The 18,763-nt window shown below is 38.0% G+C and overlaps 3 protein-coding genes across 3 annotated transcripts; 2 read left to right on the top strand and 1 right to left on the bottom strand.

The window, feature by feature from the left end:
• The first annotated feature begins 454 nt into the window (after positions 1-454).
• Positions 455-2,486, top strand: LOC121225277 (L-ascorbate oxidase homolog). The gene is made up of 3 exons (XM_041109516.1): positions 455-789; positions 886-1,992; positions 2,079-2,486. The coding sequence occupies exons 1-3, from the start codon at positions 542-544 to the stop codon at positions 2,377-2,379; spliced, it is 1,656 nt and encodes a 551-aa protein (XP_040965450.1). The 5' UTR covers positions 455-541; the 3' UTR covers positions 2,380-2,486.
• Positions 2,487-4,727: 2,241 nt separating this feature from the next.
• LOC121225279 (L-ascorbate oxidase homolog) lies at positions 4,728-6,808 on the bottom strand. The gene is made up of 3 exons (XM_041109517.1): positions 6,469-6,808; positions 5,269-6,375; positions 4,728-5,188 (listed from the first exon to the last, which is right to left on the bottom strand). Exons 1-3 carry the CDS (start codon positions 6,660-6,662, stop codon positions 4,888-4,890), a joined length of 1,602 nt encoding a protein of 533 aa, XP_040965451.1. The 5' UTR covers positions 6,663-6,808; the 3' UTR covers positions 4,728-4,887.
• A 3,292-nt stretch (positions 6,809-10,100) lies between these two features.
• On the top strand, positions 10,101-12,161 carry LOC107893726 (L-ascorbate oxidase homolog). Its single transcript, XM_041109518.1, has 3 exons — positions 10,101-10,437; positions 10,534-11,640; positions 11,727-12,161. The coding sequence occupies exons 1-3, from the start codon at positions 10,190-10,192 to the stop codon at positions 12,025-12,027; spliced, it is 1,656 nt and encodes a 551-aa protein (XP_040965452.1). The 5' UTR covers positions 10,101-10,189; the 3' UTR covers positions 12,028-12,161.
• Positions 12,162-18,763: the final 6,602 nt, after the last annotated feature.

Genomic DNA, 18,763 nt, shown 5'->3' on the forward strand with positions numbered 1-18,763 from the left:
CTTGTAGATGATGTCACAAATGAATTTGTCATGTATGCCTAAACTCTTGCAAAAAAAAAGAACTAATTATTTTTTTTTTCAAATTATTTTTTTGTGTCATAATTTAAGTTTTCATATAAGAAGGTTGGTTTCACTTTAATACAATTTCTATTTTTAAAAATTACAATAGTTTATCTATATTTATAATAAAAGAATAACTAAAAAGGTAAAAGAAAAAAACTAGAGTATTTTTCATAGAAGCAACTACTTTCCTAAAGAAAAGGTTAGCCATCCATAGAGTGAATATTCAAATCCTTGTGATAACAGAGAGCAATGATTCAAAATTGTAAAACCAAAAATGGATTAGTGCTAAAAGCAAGGAAATAAATGAATGGATGAGCTTCTTCTAAGGGATTAAGATGGAAGAATGGAAGAGGGGATTGTGTGGTATAAAAGGAGAGGTATGCATGCAATTCAAAATCAACTCAAGCAAACCATCTTCCTCTTCCTCTAGAAGGGGATAATTAATAAATTACTGTCGGGCGAAAAAAAAGGGTAAGAGATGGCTCGATTAATGTTAATATCGATGCTATTTCTCTTGGCAGGATCAATGCTTATGGTCCAGGGCGGAGATCCCACCCTTTTTTTCGAATGGAACGTCACCTATGGCACCATTGCTCCCTTGGGAGTGCCAGTAAAGGGTATTCTTATTAACGGGCAATTCCCGGGACCAAATCTTAACTCTACCACCAACAACAATATCGTGGTCAATGTGTTCAATAACCTTGATGAGCCATTCCTTGTAACATGGTAAGCGACTACCAAGAGTAGTTTCTTTTTTACATTAATATGATTATGCTAGTGAAGAGTCGAGCTAATTATCTGTGGAAATGGGATTTGTTGCAGGGACGGCGTGCAGCATAGGAAGAACTCTTGGCAAGATGGTGTTCTGGGAACCAACTGTCCTATCCCCCCTGGGAAGAATTACACCTATAAATTCCAGGTGAAGGATCAGATTGGCAGCTACATGTACTATCCGGTGACGGCTATGCACAAGGCGGTTGGTGGTTTCGGTGGCCTCCGTGTTAACAGCCGTCTACTCATCCCTGTTCCCTACGCTGATCCGGCTGATGACTATACTCTCTTAGTGGGAGACTTTTTCAACAAGGGACACACCAGCCTCAAGAAGATTCTTGATAGCGGTCGCAACCTTGGGAGATGTGACGGTGTCCACCTTAATGGGAAAGTTGCGAAAGGTGATGGGAAGGATGAACCTCTGTTTACGATGGAGGCAGGCAAAACGTACAAGTACAGGATTTGCAATACGGGTATCAAGACATCTCTGAACGTCAGGTTCCAGGGCCACACCATGAAATTGGTTGAGATGGAGGGTTCCCACACAATGCAGAATGACTATGACTCCCTTGATGTGCATGTTGGACAGTGCTTCAGTGTGCTTGTTACTGCCAACCAGGAACCAAGGGATTACTATGTGGTGGCCTCTACCCGTTTTACCAGACGTGAGGTTACAGCAACCGGCATCATCCGTTACAAGAATGGCAAGGGAGCTGCCTCATCCGAGTTGCCACCGCCACCTGTTGGTTGGGCTTGGTCACTCAATCAATTCCGTACCTTCCGTTGGAACTTGACTTCTAACGCTGCTAGGCCTAACCCTCAGGGCTCCTACAAATATGGTTCCATTAACATTACCCGCACCATCAAGCTTGCCAACACTGCACAAAGAGTAGATGGCAAGCTCCGATATGCTCTTAATGGAGCCTCCTATGTCGAACCAACCACTCCACTAAAACTTGCAGAATACTACGGCGTAGCCGACAAGGTTTTCAAGTATGATACCATTCCCGATGAGCCACCAAGTGACAACACTAAGGTAACTTTGGCACCTATTGTCCTCAACATGACACACAGAAACTTTGTGGAAATCATCTTCGAGAATCCCGAGACCGCCATTCAGTCTTACCACTTGTCTGGCTACTCATTCTTTGCCGTGGGGTAAGTATAGCTTCTAACGTAACAAATACATGTGGTGATTTTATTGCCTGAGTTGAAGTAATAAGTTGTATAATGATTTGTTGCAGCATGGACATTGGGAAATGGAGTCCTGAGAAGAGGATGAACTACAATCTTCTCGACGCCGTGAGCAGACACACCATACAGGTATTCCCCAACTCCTGGTCAGCAATCCTATTGACATTCGACAACTGCGGGATGTGGAACCTGAGGTCGGAGATATGGGACAGGCATTACCTTGGGCAACAGCTTTATGCTAGTGTTATTTCCCCTAACCGATCCCTCAAGGATGAGTACAACTTGCCGGAAGGTGTATTGACTTGCGGCATCGTGCAAGGCATGCCAAGGCCTCCACCTTTCAGCAGTTAATTTAAATAAGCTTATAAATCTGTATCCAATTCTGGTGTATGGGGAGAGAGAGGGTGAGAAAAGCTTGAGTTCCAAATGTATTTAATGAAATAAAATATTTTGGACCATTTGTTTGTATTCAAGTCATCCGCAAGCTTTCAACAATTTCATTGCTGCCATGTTTTAATTCTAATTACTGTGTTGATTATTAAAATCATATAATGCATTAATAAGAAAAACCATCACAAAATAGTGTGCATCACTAAAACAATTAATGAATAGACCAACTTTCTGTTTTCTTCTTCCCTTTTCTATTTTCTGCTTTCTGTTTCGGTTCATAACAGAACCAGGAGACAAAACATCCCTCAGTCCACTCCTGCAAGGTAAGATTCTCCCAAGAAATTTACTACTGTTCCCTCTTCCAAAGAAGAAGATACTCTACTGCAAAAGAAAGAGCAAACAATTTTGTCAACCGTCTGCACCAACAGATATTTGCTGTGTACAAAGAAGCACTTCATTGAGTAGAATGACTTGCTACAATTTGTTGCTTTTGTAAAACCATATGCCGAGGAGGGGGTTTATGGGTTTTATGTCAATCTTCTCAAGTCTGTCAATAAGTCTTCGAGCAAACTCTTCCACAAAGCTTATATTCGAGGAAGATGGTATAATTTTGGCCCTACACAAATTTGGGAGCTATTGCTTCACTCATGCTTGATAGATGTCAAGCTAGATGAATTTTATGGTACAATGGTCAAAACCATCACCAATGGAGTTCACCTTACCTTGCCCACAAGCTTCTACTCTAGAGCCCACTTATGCTGGCCTGTTTGCTATTGCAACCAGAAACTGGATTCCTAATAGCCAAAGGAATACAGTTACAAAGAAGATTGTTACTCTGCTTAGGAAGATTTGTGATGTGATTCAATTTGACTTGGGAGAGCTTATTTTTCAGGAAATCATCAAACATACTAATTTTGTTTACCCCATGTTATGTCTTTCTTTCCATTCACTTAATTTTTCAGATTCTTTATAATCAAAATCATGAAATTGTATTGGCTACTGAAAAATATGAAAGGAAGCCTATAGAAGTATTCATACAAGTGGCTTGAAGGGAAACACCAGGTTGCACTCCCTGAAGCAGTTCCTGATGTTGTGGCCCAGCCTGTTGGAGTTGGCACAAAGGAAGACATTTCATCTCCAACATCTTGATGCTGAGATTGCCTCCCAAGAAAAAGGTCATTCAACAACTTCAAGCCAATGTTCGACGAGTCAAAGCATTGTGGAATGATCTCCTGGCCAAGCTGCTTCAGTTGGGGTTTGGAAAATCTCTTGAACTAAAAGGGGGAGTGGTATAAAGGACTTGGCACTACAGGTGACACTACTGCAATTAGTATCATGTTTTTTCTTTTCTTAGTATGATGATTTTTCTGTGCCAGAATCACCATAAACTTAGGGTTTCAGTTGTCATGTGGGGATGAAATAATTTACCACCCCAATATTGGGATTCCAATTCTCATCAAAGAATTTGCAACCCTCAGTTTCAGAAGCTATCTGCTAAGTGAAATTTGTTTTATTTTAATGTTTTTGGGTTGTAATTTTGAAGACTCTAACTTGAATTATGTTTATTTTAATTGATATTTTATAAAGGCTATTCTCACTACCTATGCATTAATGATTATTTTGCTTGATTATGTTTGTATTTGAAGTAGGATGGATTAAGGGTGAGCTAAAATTGAAATTTTTTTATTTAGGTATTTTAAGATTTTAAATTAATAAAAATAGAATTGTACGTTGGCTCCTTTAAAATGATAAAAATTTGATTTAACCTTATAAAATTATAAAGACATAGGCTATTAAAATTGTGAAATTGCACTTTTGCTATCGTAAAAAATTACAATTTAATTTCGGTCCCCTAAACAAATTTTCTGGCTTTGCCTTTGATTTCTTGGGGAGAGCATTTGTTATCGTGAACTTACCAATACTATGCAAATTTTCTATTTAATATTTATTTTTGTATGATTAATATTTAACTATCATAATTTCAATTCTGATTAAATTTTAAATATTTAACTATATTTTTTTAATGTAAAAACTTTGAACCATTAAATATATATATTAATAAAGATGGTATTTAGATTAATACGAAATTTTACTTGCATGATAAATAAAATAATAAATTCAACAGTTAAAAACATTAGTTAACTTTTATTTGTTAATAATTCGTTAATTTATGTAAGTTTTTACATATTTATCTATTTGGATTGTGATTGTATTATTTTTTCATTATATCCTATTTTAATATTTTTTTATATTATTTACGAAAATAACTACATTTAAAAAAATAAAATAAATTTCACACACACTGTAAATAGAAAAAATGAAAGAATTTATTATTGAATGACATATAGTAGCTGAATGATGATTACATCAAGAAAATTAATTTATTGGAAAAGTCAGCATTAGTCACTACAAAGGTCGTTTTATGTGCATTTGAAGCAGATCTGGTTCCAGGTTTATATAAGCTTTAAATTAGGTGTAAGCTGGTGGTGGCCTTGGCATGCTTTCCACAACACCGCAAACTAGTGCACTCTCAGGCATGTTGTATTCGTCCCTGAGTGATTTGTTAGGGGAAACAACACTAACATAAAGCTGTTGCCCAAGGTAACGCCTGTCCCATACCTCTGACCTGATGTTCCACATTCCACAGTTGTCGAATGACAATAGGATAGCTGCCCAGGACTTGGGGAAAACCTGTATGGTGTGTCTGCTCACGGCATCAAGAAGATTGTAGTTCTTCCTCTTCTCAGGGCTCCATTGCCCAGTCTCGACACTGCAACAAATGATTATAGAATTTAGTTAAACGGAAAGTAATGACTATATACTAGAAGAATTTGAAGACCAAATACTTACGCCACAGCAAAGAAGGCATAGCCACACAAGTGATAAGACTGGATGGCTGTTTCGCGATTCTCGAAGATGATTTCCATAAAGTTTCTGTGTGTCAAATTGAGGACAACAGGTTCCATGGTTACTTTAGTGATCTCAGCTGGTGGGTCATCAGGAATGGTATCATACTTGAAAACCTTGTCAGCTACGCCGTAGTATTCTGCAAGTTTTAGTGGAGTGGTTGGTTCGACATAGGAGGCTCCATTAATAGCATATCGAAGCTTGCCATCTACTTTTTGAGCAGTGTTGGCCAGCTTGATGGTACGGGTAATGTTAACGGAACCATATTTGTAGGAGCCCTGAGGGTTAGGCCTAGCAGCGCTGGCAGTCAAGTTCCAACGGAAGGTACGGAATTGATTGAGTGACCAAGCCCAACCAACTGGTGGTGGTGGCAACTTAGGTGAGGGTGCGCCCTTGCCATTGGTGTAACGGATGACACCAGTTGCTGTAACCTCGCGTTTGGTAAAACGGGTAGAGGCCACAACAAAGTAATCCTTTGGTTCTTGGTCGGCTGTAACAAGCACAGCGAAGCACTGTCCAACATGAACATCAAGGGATTCATAGTCATTTTGCACTGTGTGGGCACCTTCCATCTCAACCAATTTCATGGTGTGGCCTTGGAACCTGACGTTCAGAGATGTCTTGATACCCGCATTGCAAATCCTATACTTGTAGGTTTTGCCTGCTTCCATGGTGAAGAGAGGTTCATCGCTACCATCACCTTTAGCAACTTTTCCATTAATGTGGACACCATCACATCTACCAAGGTTGCGACCGCTCTCAAGAATTTTCTTGAGGGTGGTGTGTCCCTTGTTGAAAAAATCTCCTGCTATGATAGTATAGTCATCAGCTGGATCAGCATAGGGGACAGGAATGAGTAAACGACTGTTAATACGAAGGCCACCGAAACCACCAACCGCCTTATGCATAGCCGTCACTGGATAATAGATGAAGCTGCCAATTTGGTCCTTCACCTGGAATTTATAGGTGTAATTCGTCCCGGGGGGGATAGGACAGTTGGTTCCAAGCACACCATCTTGCCAAGGATTCTTCCTATGCTGCACGCCACTCCTGCAACAAAATTCATTTCCATATATATATATATATAATTAAGCTCAACTCTTTACTAATATAATCAAGGGAAAAAAAAGTACTCTTGTTTACCATGTCAAAAGGAATGGCTCATCAAGGTTGTTAAACACATTGACTATAACATTGTTGTTGGTGGTAGAGTTCATATTTGGCCCAGGGAATTGCCCGTTAATGAGAATACCTTTTACGGGAACACCCAAAGGAGATATGGTGCCATAAGTGACCTTCCACTCGAAACTAATGGTGGGATCTCCACCTTGAACCATAAGCAGTGATCCTACCCAGAGAAAAACACCACTATTATCGTCAATGGAGCCATTTTGTTGGCTTTAAAGTCTCTTATGTAATTTTATGAAATTTTATGAATTAAGGCTGTTTATCCCCTCTTAGAGGAAGAAGATTTGTTTGAGATGATTTGAGTTGCATGTTGGCTTACCCTTTTATACAACACAACTCCTTCTAATACAATCGTTCTTCACCATTCAATTTTTCTCTTGAAATCCTTAAATTGCGCACATCCATTTGTTTATTTTCTTTTAGTATATACTATTTTTAACATTAACCAATTTGATTTTACCGTGATTCTCTTTTGTTCTAATATAATATTTGCACATTAATTCATTGTGTGGACGGCTAATATTTTATGACTAATGCATCTTCATCAAAATATTTAATCCTTACCATAATTATTTTTTTAATTATATGGACGATATAAACGTGAAGAAAACACAAATAAGAATTTAACATGAAACCAAATCGACATTAGAGAAAAAAAACATATATAAGAAATATTCTAAATTTATAAATATATATATGATGCTCAATTTTTTTCCTATATTTTTAAAATTAAAATTCTAGTTTTATATAGATTTTGATATACATTAATTTATAAATGTACATATTACTATTATTTTTATATTCACATCATGCTCAAATTCTCTTTCCTATATTTTTATTTGTGAAATTTTGGTTTTCTATTCTTTTATATGTTGGGCACATGAGAAACTTGGGTTTGTGCTCAGTGTTTTGGGTTGAAGCTTGGATAAAAGGGCTTAAATATTGCATAGAACAAGGGGTTTCACAGAGTGGGAGTTGAAAACAACAATGCTGAGCTTCTTTCTTTACTTGATGACCAAAATGGAGAGTCAAGTTCTTGTAAGACACATCCAAATTCTTTTCAATCACAAATTGAAACTTACATAAATATAGAGGCAGATTGTTTGGGAAAAATGAGCCAAAGTAGATTTTATTTCATATAAATACCAATGATCAGGCCTTTCAGAGGCACACTGGTTGAGTTGAGATATCCTTTTATATGCTATAAGCCTCGATTGCTCGTTTTCCTTTTCTGTCTCGTACCTCCTCTCTTTATCGTTGTGCCCATGAACACTCTTTGTTTCCCTACTACGATTGCACAGCTCATTACTACCTTCTGAACGTTCCACAACCATATTTTACACAGTTACCCCCATTTTCATTTTCTTGGACTAATGAGCAAAATCTAACACCCTTTATGTTACTTGAAATTTCATCGTCACTTTTATCCAAATGCCTACTAGCCCTCCTGCACCGATGATCATCACAACCTGACAAAGGTCAAACCTCACTAGAGGTAAAGCCACCATCACAGCCAAGGACATTGGACTCACATTATCTAGATTTGCAATTAATTCGTTGACGTCCTCTTCACTTGATGAACGAATCACTTCAACTTCTAACACTTTCAGATCAATATTTTCTGGCCAACCGCTTTTATTTGGATTTGCAGAACAACACTTACCTTACTCTGTAGTCTCTGATCCATGTATTTAACTTAGCTCTTTTTGCTGGTTTCTATTCTAAGAGTAATTGACGTGCTAAGTGAAGATAGTAGGAACTTTTAGCTCCTACGCTCTAATGTTTTTTTTTTTTTTTTGCATTATGGCTAGTTGAGCCTTCCTTTGTACAAAAAGAACTAGTTTAATCTAATAGTTGAATCTCAAATTTAAATAGTTGTTATTCACTTTTCAAGCCACCACGAACATATTATGGAAATTAGAGGGACAGAAACAAGGTAGCTGATTCATTGTCCAAACTACAAGTTTCAGAAGATTTTGGAATAAAGTGCTCACTCGACCCCTCAGAGAAATCGATACATTATTGTTATTAGACAAATTGGGGTCATGCCATCCCAATGGTATTTTGATGTAGAACAGTAATGCCTATTTGAATTTCCCTTGTCTTTGAACTCTAGAATTTTCTTGTATTTAATTTAGTCATTGATTTATTTGGATAGGTATTAAAAGTAAATTTTGATGATTGGCATTCTAATTAGTCAAAATTCTCTTTGGGATCGATATTTTATACCACTTGTAACGATACATATACTTGCGTGTGATATTCGATTAAGTTCAGAGCACCTTTTGTTCAAAATAATGGTGTTTTACGAATAACTATGCTTAGAACAATTTCTATTTAGTAGAATTGTATTTTTTCGAAAGAGTCATTATTCAGAATAAGTTCTACCAAACGGAGCATTACCATAGAACAACTTTTGTTTGAAACAAGTAAGAATAACCCTTTTCCATGAACAACTCTCGTTCAAGAACATCCATTGTCTTGCATTCTAAGAGATGTTCTGCGGTAAAGGTTTCACAAGATACCGCTTCACCAAAGTAGAAGAAGTGAAAATAACCTACGACAGAGTTCTCGGGTTGTCTTCACTCTTGAGATTTTCCGGAGAACTTGGCTTGGTAGATTAGATATGGAGATAATTAAATAGTTTCCTCTTAACATTTTCCTTTAACATTGAGTGTTTTTCCTTTATTTCAAAAATATGGTGAACATTTCTTCAATATTCATCATTATCATCACCAAAAAGGCCATTCACCATCCCGTCTTAACCATATATTGCCATTGCAATTGAAACCTAATTTCATTACTCATATTAAATACCTAGTATAAATAGGAGCCCATCACAACTAGTTGAGTGACTTTTTGGCACTTTGATACTCTAATTCTCAAAGCTCTCTAAAATTCTTTCAACTTTTGTTGTTGTTGTTGTTGTTGTTTAGCCTTATCATCAACTACAATTCCCTTTCTCTTGCTTATCAAACATCACTTGTTGCTGTGATCAATGTTATAGGATCAGCTCTAGTATTCTTCTCTGCCTTCTTTCGATATATCATGTTCACTTATTTATAAAGCTCCCTCTGAACCCTCTACAATGTTTTAATTTTATCTATATTACTCTCATAGAATACCACAAATGGATATATGATGTTATTAGTATGTTATAATCTCTAAAAAAATGAAATTAGTTATAAATTTCTTTTCATATTATTTATTCAATTTGAACTTTTATGGTGGGTCATAATTTAATTATATATGAAGTTTCACTTAATATCAACTGTCTATAATGATTATATAATAATGGAGGTTAATGTTACTTTAATACATTTCATATTTATATATTTAAATTAAGAAAATAACTAAAAGAACTCTCATCAGAGTAACCATCGTCCTAAAAAAAAGGTTAGCCATCAGCACAGTGGATGTGCAAATCCTTGATGGAAAAGAAGAGAATGATAAACTCAAAATGATTAGTGTTAAAAACAGTATTTGCTAAAAACAAGGAAATAAATGAATGGATGAGCGTATTCTAAGGGATTAAGATGGAAGAATTGAAGAGGTTGTGTGGTATAAAAGGAGAGGTATGCATGCAATTCAAAATCAACTCAAGCAAACCATCTTCCTCTTCCTCTAGAAGGGGATAATTAATAAATTACTGTCGGGCGAAAAAAAAGGGTAAGAGATGGCTCGATTAATGTTAATATCGATGCTATTTCTCTTGGCAGGATCAATGCTTATGGTCCAGGGCGGAGATCCCACCCTTTTTTTCGAATGGAACGTCACCTATGGCACCATTGCTCCCTTGGGAGTGCCAGTAAAGGGTATTCTTATTAACGGGCAATTCCCGGGACCAAATCTTAACTCTACCACCAACAACAATATCGTGGTCAATGTGTTCAATAACCTTGATGAGCCATTCCTTGTAACATGGTAAGCGACTACCAAGAGTAGTTTCTTTTTTACATTAATATGATTATGCTAGTGAAGAGTCGAGCTAATTATCTGTGGAAATGGGATTTGTTGCAGGGACGGCGTGCAGCATAGGAAGAACTCTTGGCAAGATGGTGTTCTGGGAACCAACTGTCCTATCCCCCCTGGGAAGAATTACACCTATAAATTCCAGGTGAAGGATCAGATTGGCAGCTACATGTACTATCCGGTGACGGCTATGCACAAGGCGGTTGGTGGTTTCGGTGGCCTCCGTGTTAACAGCCGTCTACTCATCCCTGTTCCCTACGCTGATCCGGCTGATGACTATACTCTCTTAGTGGGAGACTTTTTCAACAAGGGACACACCAGCCTCAAGAAGATTCTTGATAGCGGTCGCAACCTTGGGAGATGTTACGGTGTCCACCTTAATGGGAAAGTTGCGAAAGGTGATGGGAAGGATGAACCTCTGTTTACGATGGAGGCAGGCAAAACGTACAAGTACAGGATTTGCAATACGGGTATCAAGACATCTCTGAACGTCAGGTTCCAGGGCCACACCATGAAATTGGTTGAGATGGAGGGTTCCCACACAATGCAGAATGACTATGACTCCCTTGATGTGCATGTTGGACAGTGCTTCAGTGTGCTTGTTACTGCCAACCAGGAACCAAGGGATTACTATGTGGTGGCCTCTACCCGTTTTACCAGACGTGAGGTTACAGCAACCGGCATCATCCTTTACAAGAATGGCAAGGGAGCTGCCTCATCCGAGTTGCCACCCCCACCTGTTGGTTGGGCTTGGTCACTCAATCAATTCCGTACCTTCCGTTGGAACTTGACTTCTAACGCTGCTAGGCCTAACCCTCAGGGCTCCTACAAATATGGTTCCATTAACATTACCCGCACCATCAGGCTTGCCAACACTGCACAAAGAGTAGATGGCAAGCTCCGATATGCTCTTAATGGAGTCTCCTATGTCGAACCAACCACTCCACTAAAACTTGGAGAATACTACGGCGTAGCCGACAAGGTTTTCAAGTATGATACCATTCCCGATGAGCCACCAAGTGACAACACTAGGGTAACTTTGGCACCTATTGTCCTCAACATGACACACAGAAGCTTTGTGGAAATCATCTTCGAGAATCACGAGACCGCCATTCAGTCTTACCACTTGTCTGGCTACTCATTCTTTGCCGTGGGGTAAGTATAGCTTCTAACATAACAAATACATGTGGTGATTTTATTGCCTGAGTTGAAGTAATAAGTTGTATAATGATTTGTTGCAGCATGGACATTGGGAAATGGAGCCCTGAGAAGAGGATGAACTACAATCTTCTCGACGCCGTGAGCAGACACACCATACAGGTATTCCCCAACTCCTGGTCAGCAATCCTATTGACATTCGACAACTGCGGGATGTGGAACCTGAGGTCGGAGATATGGGACAGGCATTACCTTGGGCAACAGCTTTATGCTAGTGTTATTTCCCCTAACCGATCCCTCAAGGATGAGTACAACTTGCTGGAAGGTGTATTGACTTGCGGCATCGTGCAAGGCATGCCAAGGCCTCCACCTTTCAGCAGTTAATTTAAATAAGCTTATAAATCTGTATCCAAGGCTGGTATAAATACACAATATGGGGAGAGAGAGGATGAGAAAAGCTTGAGTTCCAAATGGATTTAAAGAAATAAAATGCTTTGGACCATTTGTTTATATTCAAATCATACGCAAGCTTTCAAGAATTTCATTGCTGCTACCATGTTTTAATTCTAATTTCTATGTTTATTATTAAAATCAAATAATGCATTAATAATAAAAACCATCACAAAATAGTCTGCGTCACGAAAGCCTGTATGGAATGGCTCAGCCCGTGTGGCTCCTGAAACATGCTCTGATTTTTCGAGTTTCATTTTTTTTTGCTTGTTTTGCTCTCAAATGCTGTCCAAGTATAGAAACATGAATTTAAAGGATTAAGGGCATACAATTCACCATTTTAAATTGAATAATCGTCTAAAAACACATTAAGAATGAGGCTTAAACATATTACTTTTGACATTTATCAACCGAATGCTTTAAGGGCTTCTAATTGTGGTTAATTGTGTGTGTAAGTGTCGTATGCATTTTCTGATTGTAGGTCTGTTGAGATGTAGATGAGCTGCAGTTTATTGTTTGCATGTAAAAGCATGACACTGGTTTATATTGTATATATCATTTGCATGTAAAGCATGCCACGGATACTGATAAACTAAAACCGTGTTAAGTATGCCACTGTTATTGATATTGTTAATGACTAGCATGATATGCTACATTATTGATATGACATATTGCATTACCTAGAGATTGAAGATTTATTGGTGATGGAGAAGTTTCATGGAGTATTGGCGGTTTATCTGTATTATTACATTGGTAGTTAATCTGCAACCTCTGGAGTATTGTTTGGAGTACTGGCGGTTTGTGCCCAACTGTTGAACATGGACTGTAAAGCAACAAAGGAGCAACTTGGTGCATTTTGTTTATTTTGTTTATTTTTAATATTTGTAATCTTTTGTAATTGAAACAAGTTGGTGTGCAACTTGGTTTCATAATGATAGCTATAATTGAAACAACATAATGATAGCTAATATGCTTTCATCTTTTTAATTATTAATTGGCAAGTTGCCAAATTTAGTGGAAATTGTTAGGTAAACATTCCACTTTTGTAACTCTATATTTTGAAATGAAATGAAAATGGTATTATCATTCGGTTTCAATCAAACATATTTTTTTCCTTTTGCTTGTTAACCGAGAGCTTATGCTCTTGATGCTTTGTGTTTTTCTGCTTGCTGTTTGAAGAGCTTATGCTCTTAGTGTTTCATTGTTTGGTTGTTGCTGCCATTTTATCCAACAAATGGTAATCAGAGCATCCTATCTTTGAGGACCTTTGTGGTTTTGTTTTAGTTTTCAAAACAAAGTCAGTTTTGCTTCTGCAAAATCAGTTTCAGCAACATGAGCTTTGCACCTCCTCCACCACCAATTTTTGCTGGAGAAAACTACCACATTTGGATAGTTAAAATGAAAACTTACCTCCAAGCACTTGATCTGTGGAGTGCAGTTGAAAATGATGTCGAGCCACTACCATTGAGAGCAAATCCAACCATTGCTCAGATCAAGCAACATGGTGAGGAGCGAGCCAAGAAGCATAAAGCCATGGCCTGCCTACAGAATAGAGTGTCTGATGTAATTTTTACTCGCATCATGGCCTGTGACTCACCCAAACAAGCTTGGGACAAGCTGAAAGAGGAGTTCATGGGATCAGACAAGACAAGGCAGCAACAAGTAATTAATCTTAGAAGGGAGTTTGAAAATTTGAAGATGAAGGAGTCAGAAACTATCAATCAATATTCTGATAGGATTATGGCTACTGTCAATAATATTAGACTCCTTGGAGAAGATTTCAGTGACAGCAGGGTTGTTGAGAAGGTTATTACCACCTTACCTGAAAGGTTTGAGTCAAAAATCTCCTCATTGGAGGACTCGAGAGATCTCACAACCATTTCTTTGTCTGAGTTGGTTAACTCACTTTATGCACTTGAGCAGAGAAGAGCAAGTAGGCAGGAGGAAAGATCTGAAGGTGCTTTTCAAGCAAAGGTCAAAGAAGGCTCCAGCTCAAGTCAGAAAGCTAAGAAGCCTTGGTTTGAAAAGAGGGAAAGATCAAAGAAAGATGTCGGTAGAAGGAGGTTTCCACCATGCGTTCACTGCAAGAAGGCTAACCATTTGGAGAAGTATTGCTGGAACAAACCAGACATCCAATGCAAGAGCTGCAAGCAGTATGGTCATCATGAAAAGATTTGTAGAAATCAAGAAAAGTCACAAACTCTGCCAGTACAAGCCAAGACTGCTGAAGATCTTCAAGCTCAGGAGGAGCATGTCTTCACTGCCTCATGTTCTACAACCACAAGCAAATCCAAATGCAGTTGGCTTGTGGATAGTGGCTGCTCACATCACATGGCATCAAATGAGAGCCTGTTCAAGGATCTTGACAGGAGTTTTGCTTCAAAGGTCAGAATAGGCAATGGGAATCTGATTGAAGCTAAAGGCAGAGGTGATGTTGTGATCAACACTAGTTCAGGTAACAAGGTTATTTCAGATGTGCTTTATGTACCTGAAATAGATCAAAATCTACTTAGTGTAGGTCAGCTGGTTAAGAAAGGCTACTCTCTAGTTTTCAAGAATGATTCTTGTGTTATTAATGATATTCTTGGTAGAGAAGTTGTTTCAGCACCCATGGCAGATAGGTGTTTTATGTTGAATGTGAGCCAACTTGAGAGAAGAGCCTATACAAGTTCAGTTGACAATGCTGATCTGTGGCATAGAAGATTTGGCCATGTCAATTTCAGGTCACTCAATTTGCTGCACAAGATGAGTTTGACAGAGGACATGATTAAGGTTGATGCAAATGAGTCTGTTTGTGAAGTATGTCAGCTTGGTAAACAGGCCAGGTTGCCTTTTCCAGTAAACCAAGCATGGAGGGCTCGAGAAAGACTTGAATTGGTGCACTCAGATGTCTGTGGACCAATGAAGACTCCTTCACTGAATGGAAGTAAGTATTTTATACTGTTTATTGATGATCTGACCAGATTTTGCTGGGTTTATTTCATGAAACAAAAGTCAGAAGTGTTTGAAGTTTTTGGAAAGTTCAAGGCATTGGCAGAAAATCAAATAGGCTGCAGGATTAAGGCCTTGAGGACAGACAATGGTTCTGAATACTTGTCTGAAAGATTTCAGAAGCTATGTGAGCAGGCTGGGATTCATCATCAATTGACCACAGTGTATACTCCTCAGCAAAATGGAGTATGTGAAAGGAAGAACAGAACAGTGATGAACATGACCAGGTGTTTGTTGTTTCAAAGCAAGCTTCCAAACATTTTTTGGGCTGAAGGTGTCAACACCTTAGTGTACCTGCTCAATAGGCTGCCAACACATGCTTTAAATGATAAAACTCCTTTTGAAGCATGGTATGATCTTAAACCAACAGTTTCCCATTTAAAAGTGTTTGGTTGCATGTGTTTTGTACTTGTCCCTGCAGAAAGAAGAACCAAGCTTGAGAAGAGATCAGTTCCTGGTATATTTGTTGGCTACAGTAGCTGCAAGAAGGGCTACAGAGTATTTGATCCTTCAACCAAGAAGATTTTGGTAAGCAGGGATGTCAAATTCGATGAAGGAAGGTTTTGGAGTCTAGATGGCTCTAACACAAGTCAGTTTGAAGAAGAGCAGATTGACAACAATCTGGAATTGGCAGAAAATGAAGTCAGTAATGCCAATGTAGATGATACTCCTGTGAGAGGGACCAGGTCTATTGCTAATATCTACCAAAGATGCAATGTGGCCATTATTGAGCCTTCAAGCTATGAAGAAGCTGCAAGAAGCAAGAGCTGGAAGAAGGCTATGGAGGCTGAAATCGACATGATCCATAAGAATGACACTTGGGATCTGGTAGACAGACCTGATCAGAAGAAGGTCATAGGTGTCAAATGGGTTTTCAGGACCAAATTCAATGCTGATGGCTCTTTGAACAAGCACAAGGCAAGGCTTGTGGTGAAAGGGTACAATCAACAGTTTGGCATTGATTTTGAGGAGACATTTGCTCCAGTAGCAAGGCTGGACACCATAAAGCTCCTGTTTGCTTTGGCTGCACAGAAACAGTGGAAGGTCCATCAGCTTGATGTCAAGTCAGCTTTCCTGAATGGCTTCCTTAAAGAGGAGATTTATGTTGAACAGCCTGATGGATTTAAAGTCCAAGGAAAGGAGGACAAGGTTTACAAGCTGAAGAAGGCACTCTATGGACTAAAACAGGCTCCTCGAGCCTGGTATGACAGGATAGATGCTTACCTGTCTAAGTTCAATTTCGAGAAAAGTTTGAGTAAGCCAACTTTGTTTATAAAGAAGTCCAAAGATGAGACTTTGCTGATTTTCTCAATATATGTAGATGATCTATTAGTGACTGGAAGCAGGGTCGATTTGATTTAGGAGTTCAAGAAGAATATGCAAGACATGTTTGACATGACAGACTTGGGAATCATGACTTACTTCCTTGGTATGGAAGTAGACCAGTCTGATCAAGGCATTTTTATCAGCCAGCATGCATTTGCCTTGAAAATTCTCACTAAGTTTCATATGGAAAACAGCAAACCAGTGAGCACACCATTAGCTGTGGAAGAGAAACTAAGCAGCTTTGGAAATGAAGAAAAGGTAGATGAAAAGGAGTATAGAAGCCTGATTGGATGTTTACTTTACTTGACAGCAACCAGACCTGACCTTATGCATTCAGTTAGTCTACTGTCTAGATTCATGCACAGCTGCAATACAACTCATTTGAAAGCAGCAAAGAGAATACTCAGGTATGTCAAAGGTACTTTGAAGTTTGGTGTAATGTTCAAGAAAGGAAGTGAGCTGAAATTAACTGGCTACTCAGATAGTGACTGGGGTGGATCAGTTGATGATATGAGAAGTACTTCAGGCTACTTCTTTACACTTGGTTCGGGAGTTTTCAGTTGGAGTTCAAAGAAGCAACAAACTGTTGCTCAGTCTACTGCTGAAGCCGAATACATAACAGCAGCTGCAGCAGTGAATCAAGCCATTTGGCTTAGGAAGTTGCTATGTGATTTGAATGAAGAACAGCTCGAGCCTACTGAAGTTTTGGTGGATAACCAGTCAGCAGTTGCCATCTCTAAAAATCCTGTTTTTCATGGCAAAACCAAACATTTTAAGCTCAAGTTTTACTTTGTTCGAGAAGTTGTCCAATCCAAAGAAGTGAGTCTAATACATTGCAGCTCACAAGATCAATTGGCTGACATTTTGACAAAGCCTCTTGGCACAATCAGGTTTGAATTTCTAAGGAAATCAATTGGTGTTTGTTGCCTACAGTCCAAGGAGGAGTGTTGAACATGGACTGTAAAGCAACAAAGGAGCAACTTGGTGCATTTTGTTTATTTTGTTTATTTTGTTTATTTTTAATATTTGTAATCTTTTGTAATTGAAACAAGTTGGTGTGCAACTTGGTTTCATAATGATAGCTATAATTGAAACAACATAATGATAGCTAATATGCTTTCATCTTTTTAATTATTAATTGGCAAGTTGCCAAATTTAGTGGAAATTGTTAGGTAAACATTCCACTTTTGTAACTCTATATTTTGAAATGAAATGAAAATGGTATTATCATTCGGTTTCAATCAAACATATTTTTTTTCCTTTTGCTTGTTAACCGAGAGCTTATGCTCTTGATGCTTTGTGTTTTTCTACTTGCTGTTTGAAGAGCTTATGCTCTTAGTGTTTCATTGTTTGGTTGTTGCTGCCATTTTATCCAACACCAACTTACTGGTAGCTTGTCTGCAAATTATTAGTAGTTTAATTGCATATTGTTACTGGTGGTTCGTCTACATTGAGCTACGACTCCTACTGTTTTGGTGAATCAGATGACGATTACTAAGAAACTCTTGTGTAGCAGATGGATGGGTAGGAATTTTGTACTGTTTCACATGAGCATGACATGTACAAAATATTGTAATACTGAGGGTTGTGATGCCATGATTTACTATATGTTCTGTTATAATGATGGTTGTATACTTCATTAATTGTTTTTACGCATATACATTGTTTTAAGTTCACTCCTTTAGTTACTTCTTACAAATAACTCTCAATATTAGGATTGGACACAACATTCGGAGGTCTCGTCTCGATTTTTATTTAATGCAGTATTTTTTTTAAAATTTAACCTAAGTTTTAACATGGTTTTTTTACTATTTGGGACTGTAATTTTGGTTAATTTTGGACGGTGGCATGGGTTTTTATGTTTGAATTTCTGCATGCCTGCAAGTTGGTTAAAACTGAACGTGAATGTAAAATTTGCTTAATAATCGCATGAAAGATGGTTTAGAATGAAATTGATGGTTCCACTATTAGAATATTAGAATTTTTTGGTGTGTTTTCCAAATGAATATTAGAATATTAAAATTTTAAAACAAAGTAGCATATCATGCTAGTCATTAACAATATCAATACCAGTTGAAGGGGTAATCTCTCTTTTGCACCTGCACCTTTTAGTTATCAATCAAGATAACTTGCATGCATGCAGAAATTATTAGGATAGATGTTACCAATTTTGTACAAATAGATCTGTATCCATTGATCATGTCTTGTGGTGGTGCCCAGTGGGGACATGCTATTTAGAGTGATCTGTTGGAACCTATGGAACAGCTGAAATCAGGAAATCTTTGTTGCTAACTTTGTCAAAAGTAAGGGTATATTAGAGGTGTAACTTCCTAAATTCGGCCCAGCCAGATTC

The sequence above is a fragment of the Gossypium hirsutum genome, chromosome D13, assembly GCF_007990345.1.
Source record: "Gossypium hirsutum isolate 1008001.06 chromosome D13, Gossypium_hirsutum_v2.1, whole genome shotgun sequence".
Taxonomy (NCBI): Eukaryota; Viridiplantae; Streptophyta; class Magnoliopsida; order Malvales; family Malvaceae; genus Gossypium; species Gossypium hirsutum.

Excerpts from the sequence above, each read along its gene's own strand:
- LOC121225279 (XM_041109517.1), bottom strand. The coding sequence starts at position 6,662 with ATGGTTCAAGGTGGAGATCCCACCATTAGTTTCGAGTGGAAGGTCACT. Across the intron at positions 6,376-6,468 it reads GAGCCATTCCTTTTGACATG|GAGTGGCGTGCAGCATAGGA; the intron begins GTAAACAAGAGT and ends ATTTTGTTGCAG. Across the intron at positions 5,189-5,268 it reads TATGCCTTCTTTGCTGTGGC|TGTCGAGACTGGGCAATGGA; the intron begins GTAAGTATTTGG and ends CATTTGTTGCAG.
- LOC107893726 (XM_041109518.1), top strand. The coding sequence starts at position 10,190 with ATGGCTCGATTAATGTTAATATCGATGCTATTTCTCTTGGCAGGATCA. Across the intron at positions 10,438-10,533 it reads GAGCCATTCCTTGTAACATG|GGACGGCGTGCAGCATAGGA; the intron begins GTAAGCGACTAC and ends GATTTGTTGCAG. Across the intron at positions 11,641-11,726 it reads TACTCATTCTTTGCCGTGGG|CATGGACATTGGGAAATGGA; the intron begins GTAAGTATAGCT and ends GATTTGTTGCAG.
- LOC121225277 (XM_041109516.1), top strand. The coding sequence starts at position 542 with ATGGCTCGATTAATGTTAATATCGATGCTATTTCTCTTGGCAGGATCA. Across the intron at positions 790-885 it reads GAGCCATTCCTTGTAACATG|GGACGGCGTGCAGCATAGGA; the intron begins GTAAGCGACTAC and ends GATTTGTTGCAG. Across the intron at positions 1,993-2,078 it reads TACTCATTCTTTGCCGTGGG|CATGGACATTGGGAAATGGA; the intron begins GTAAGTATAGCT and ends GATTTGTTGCAG.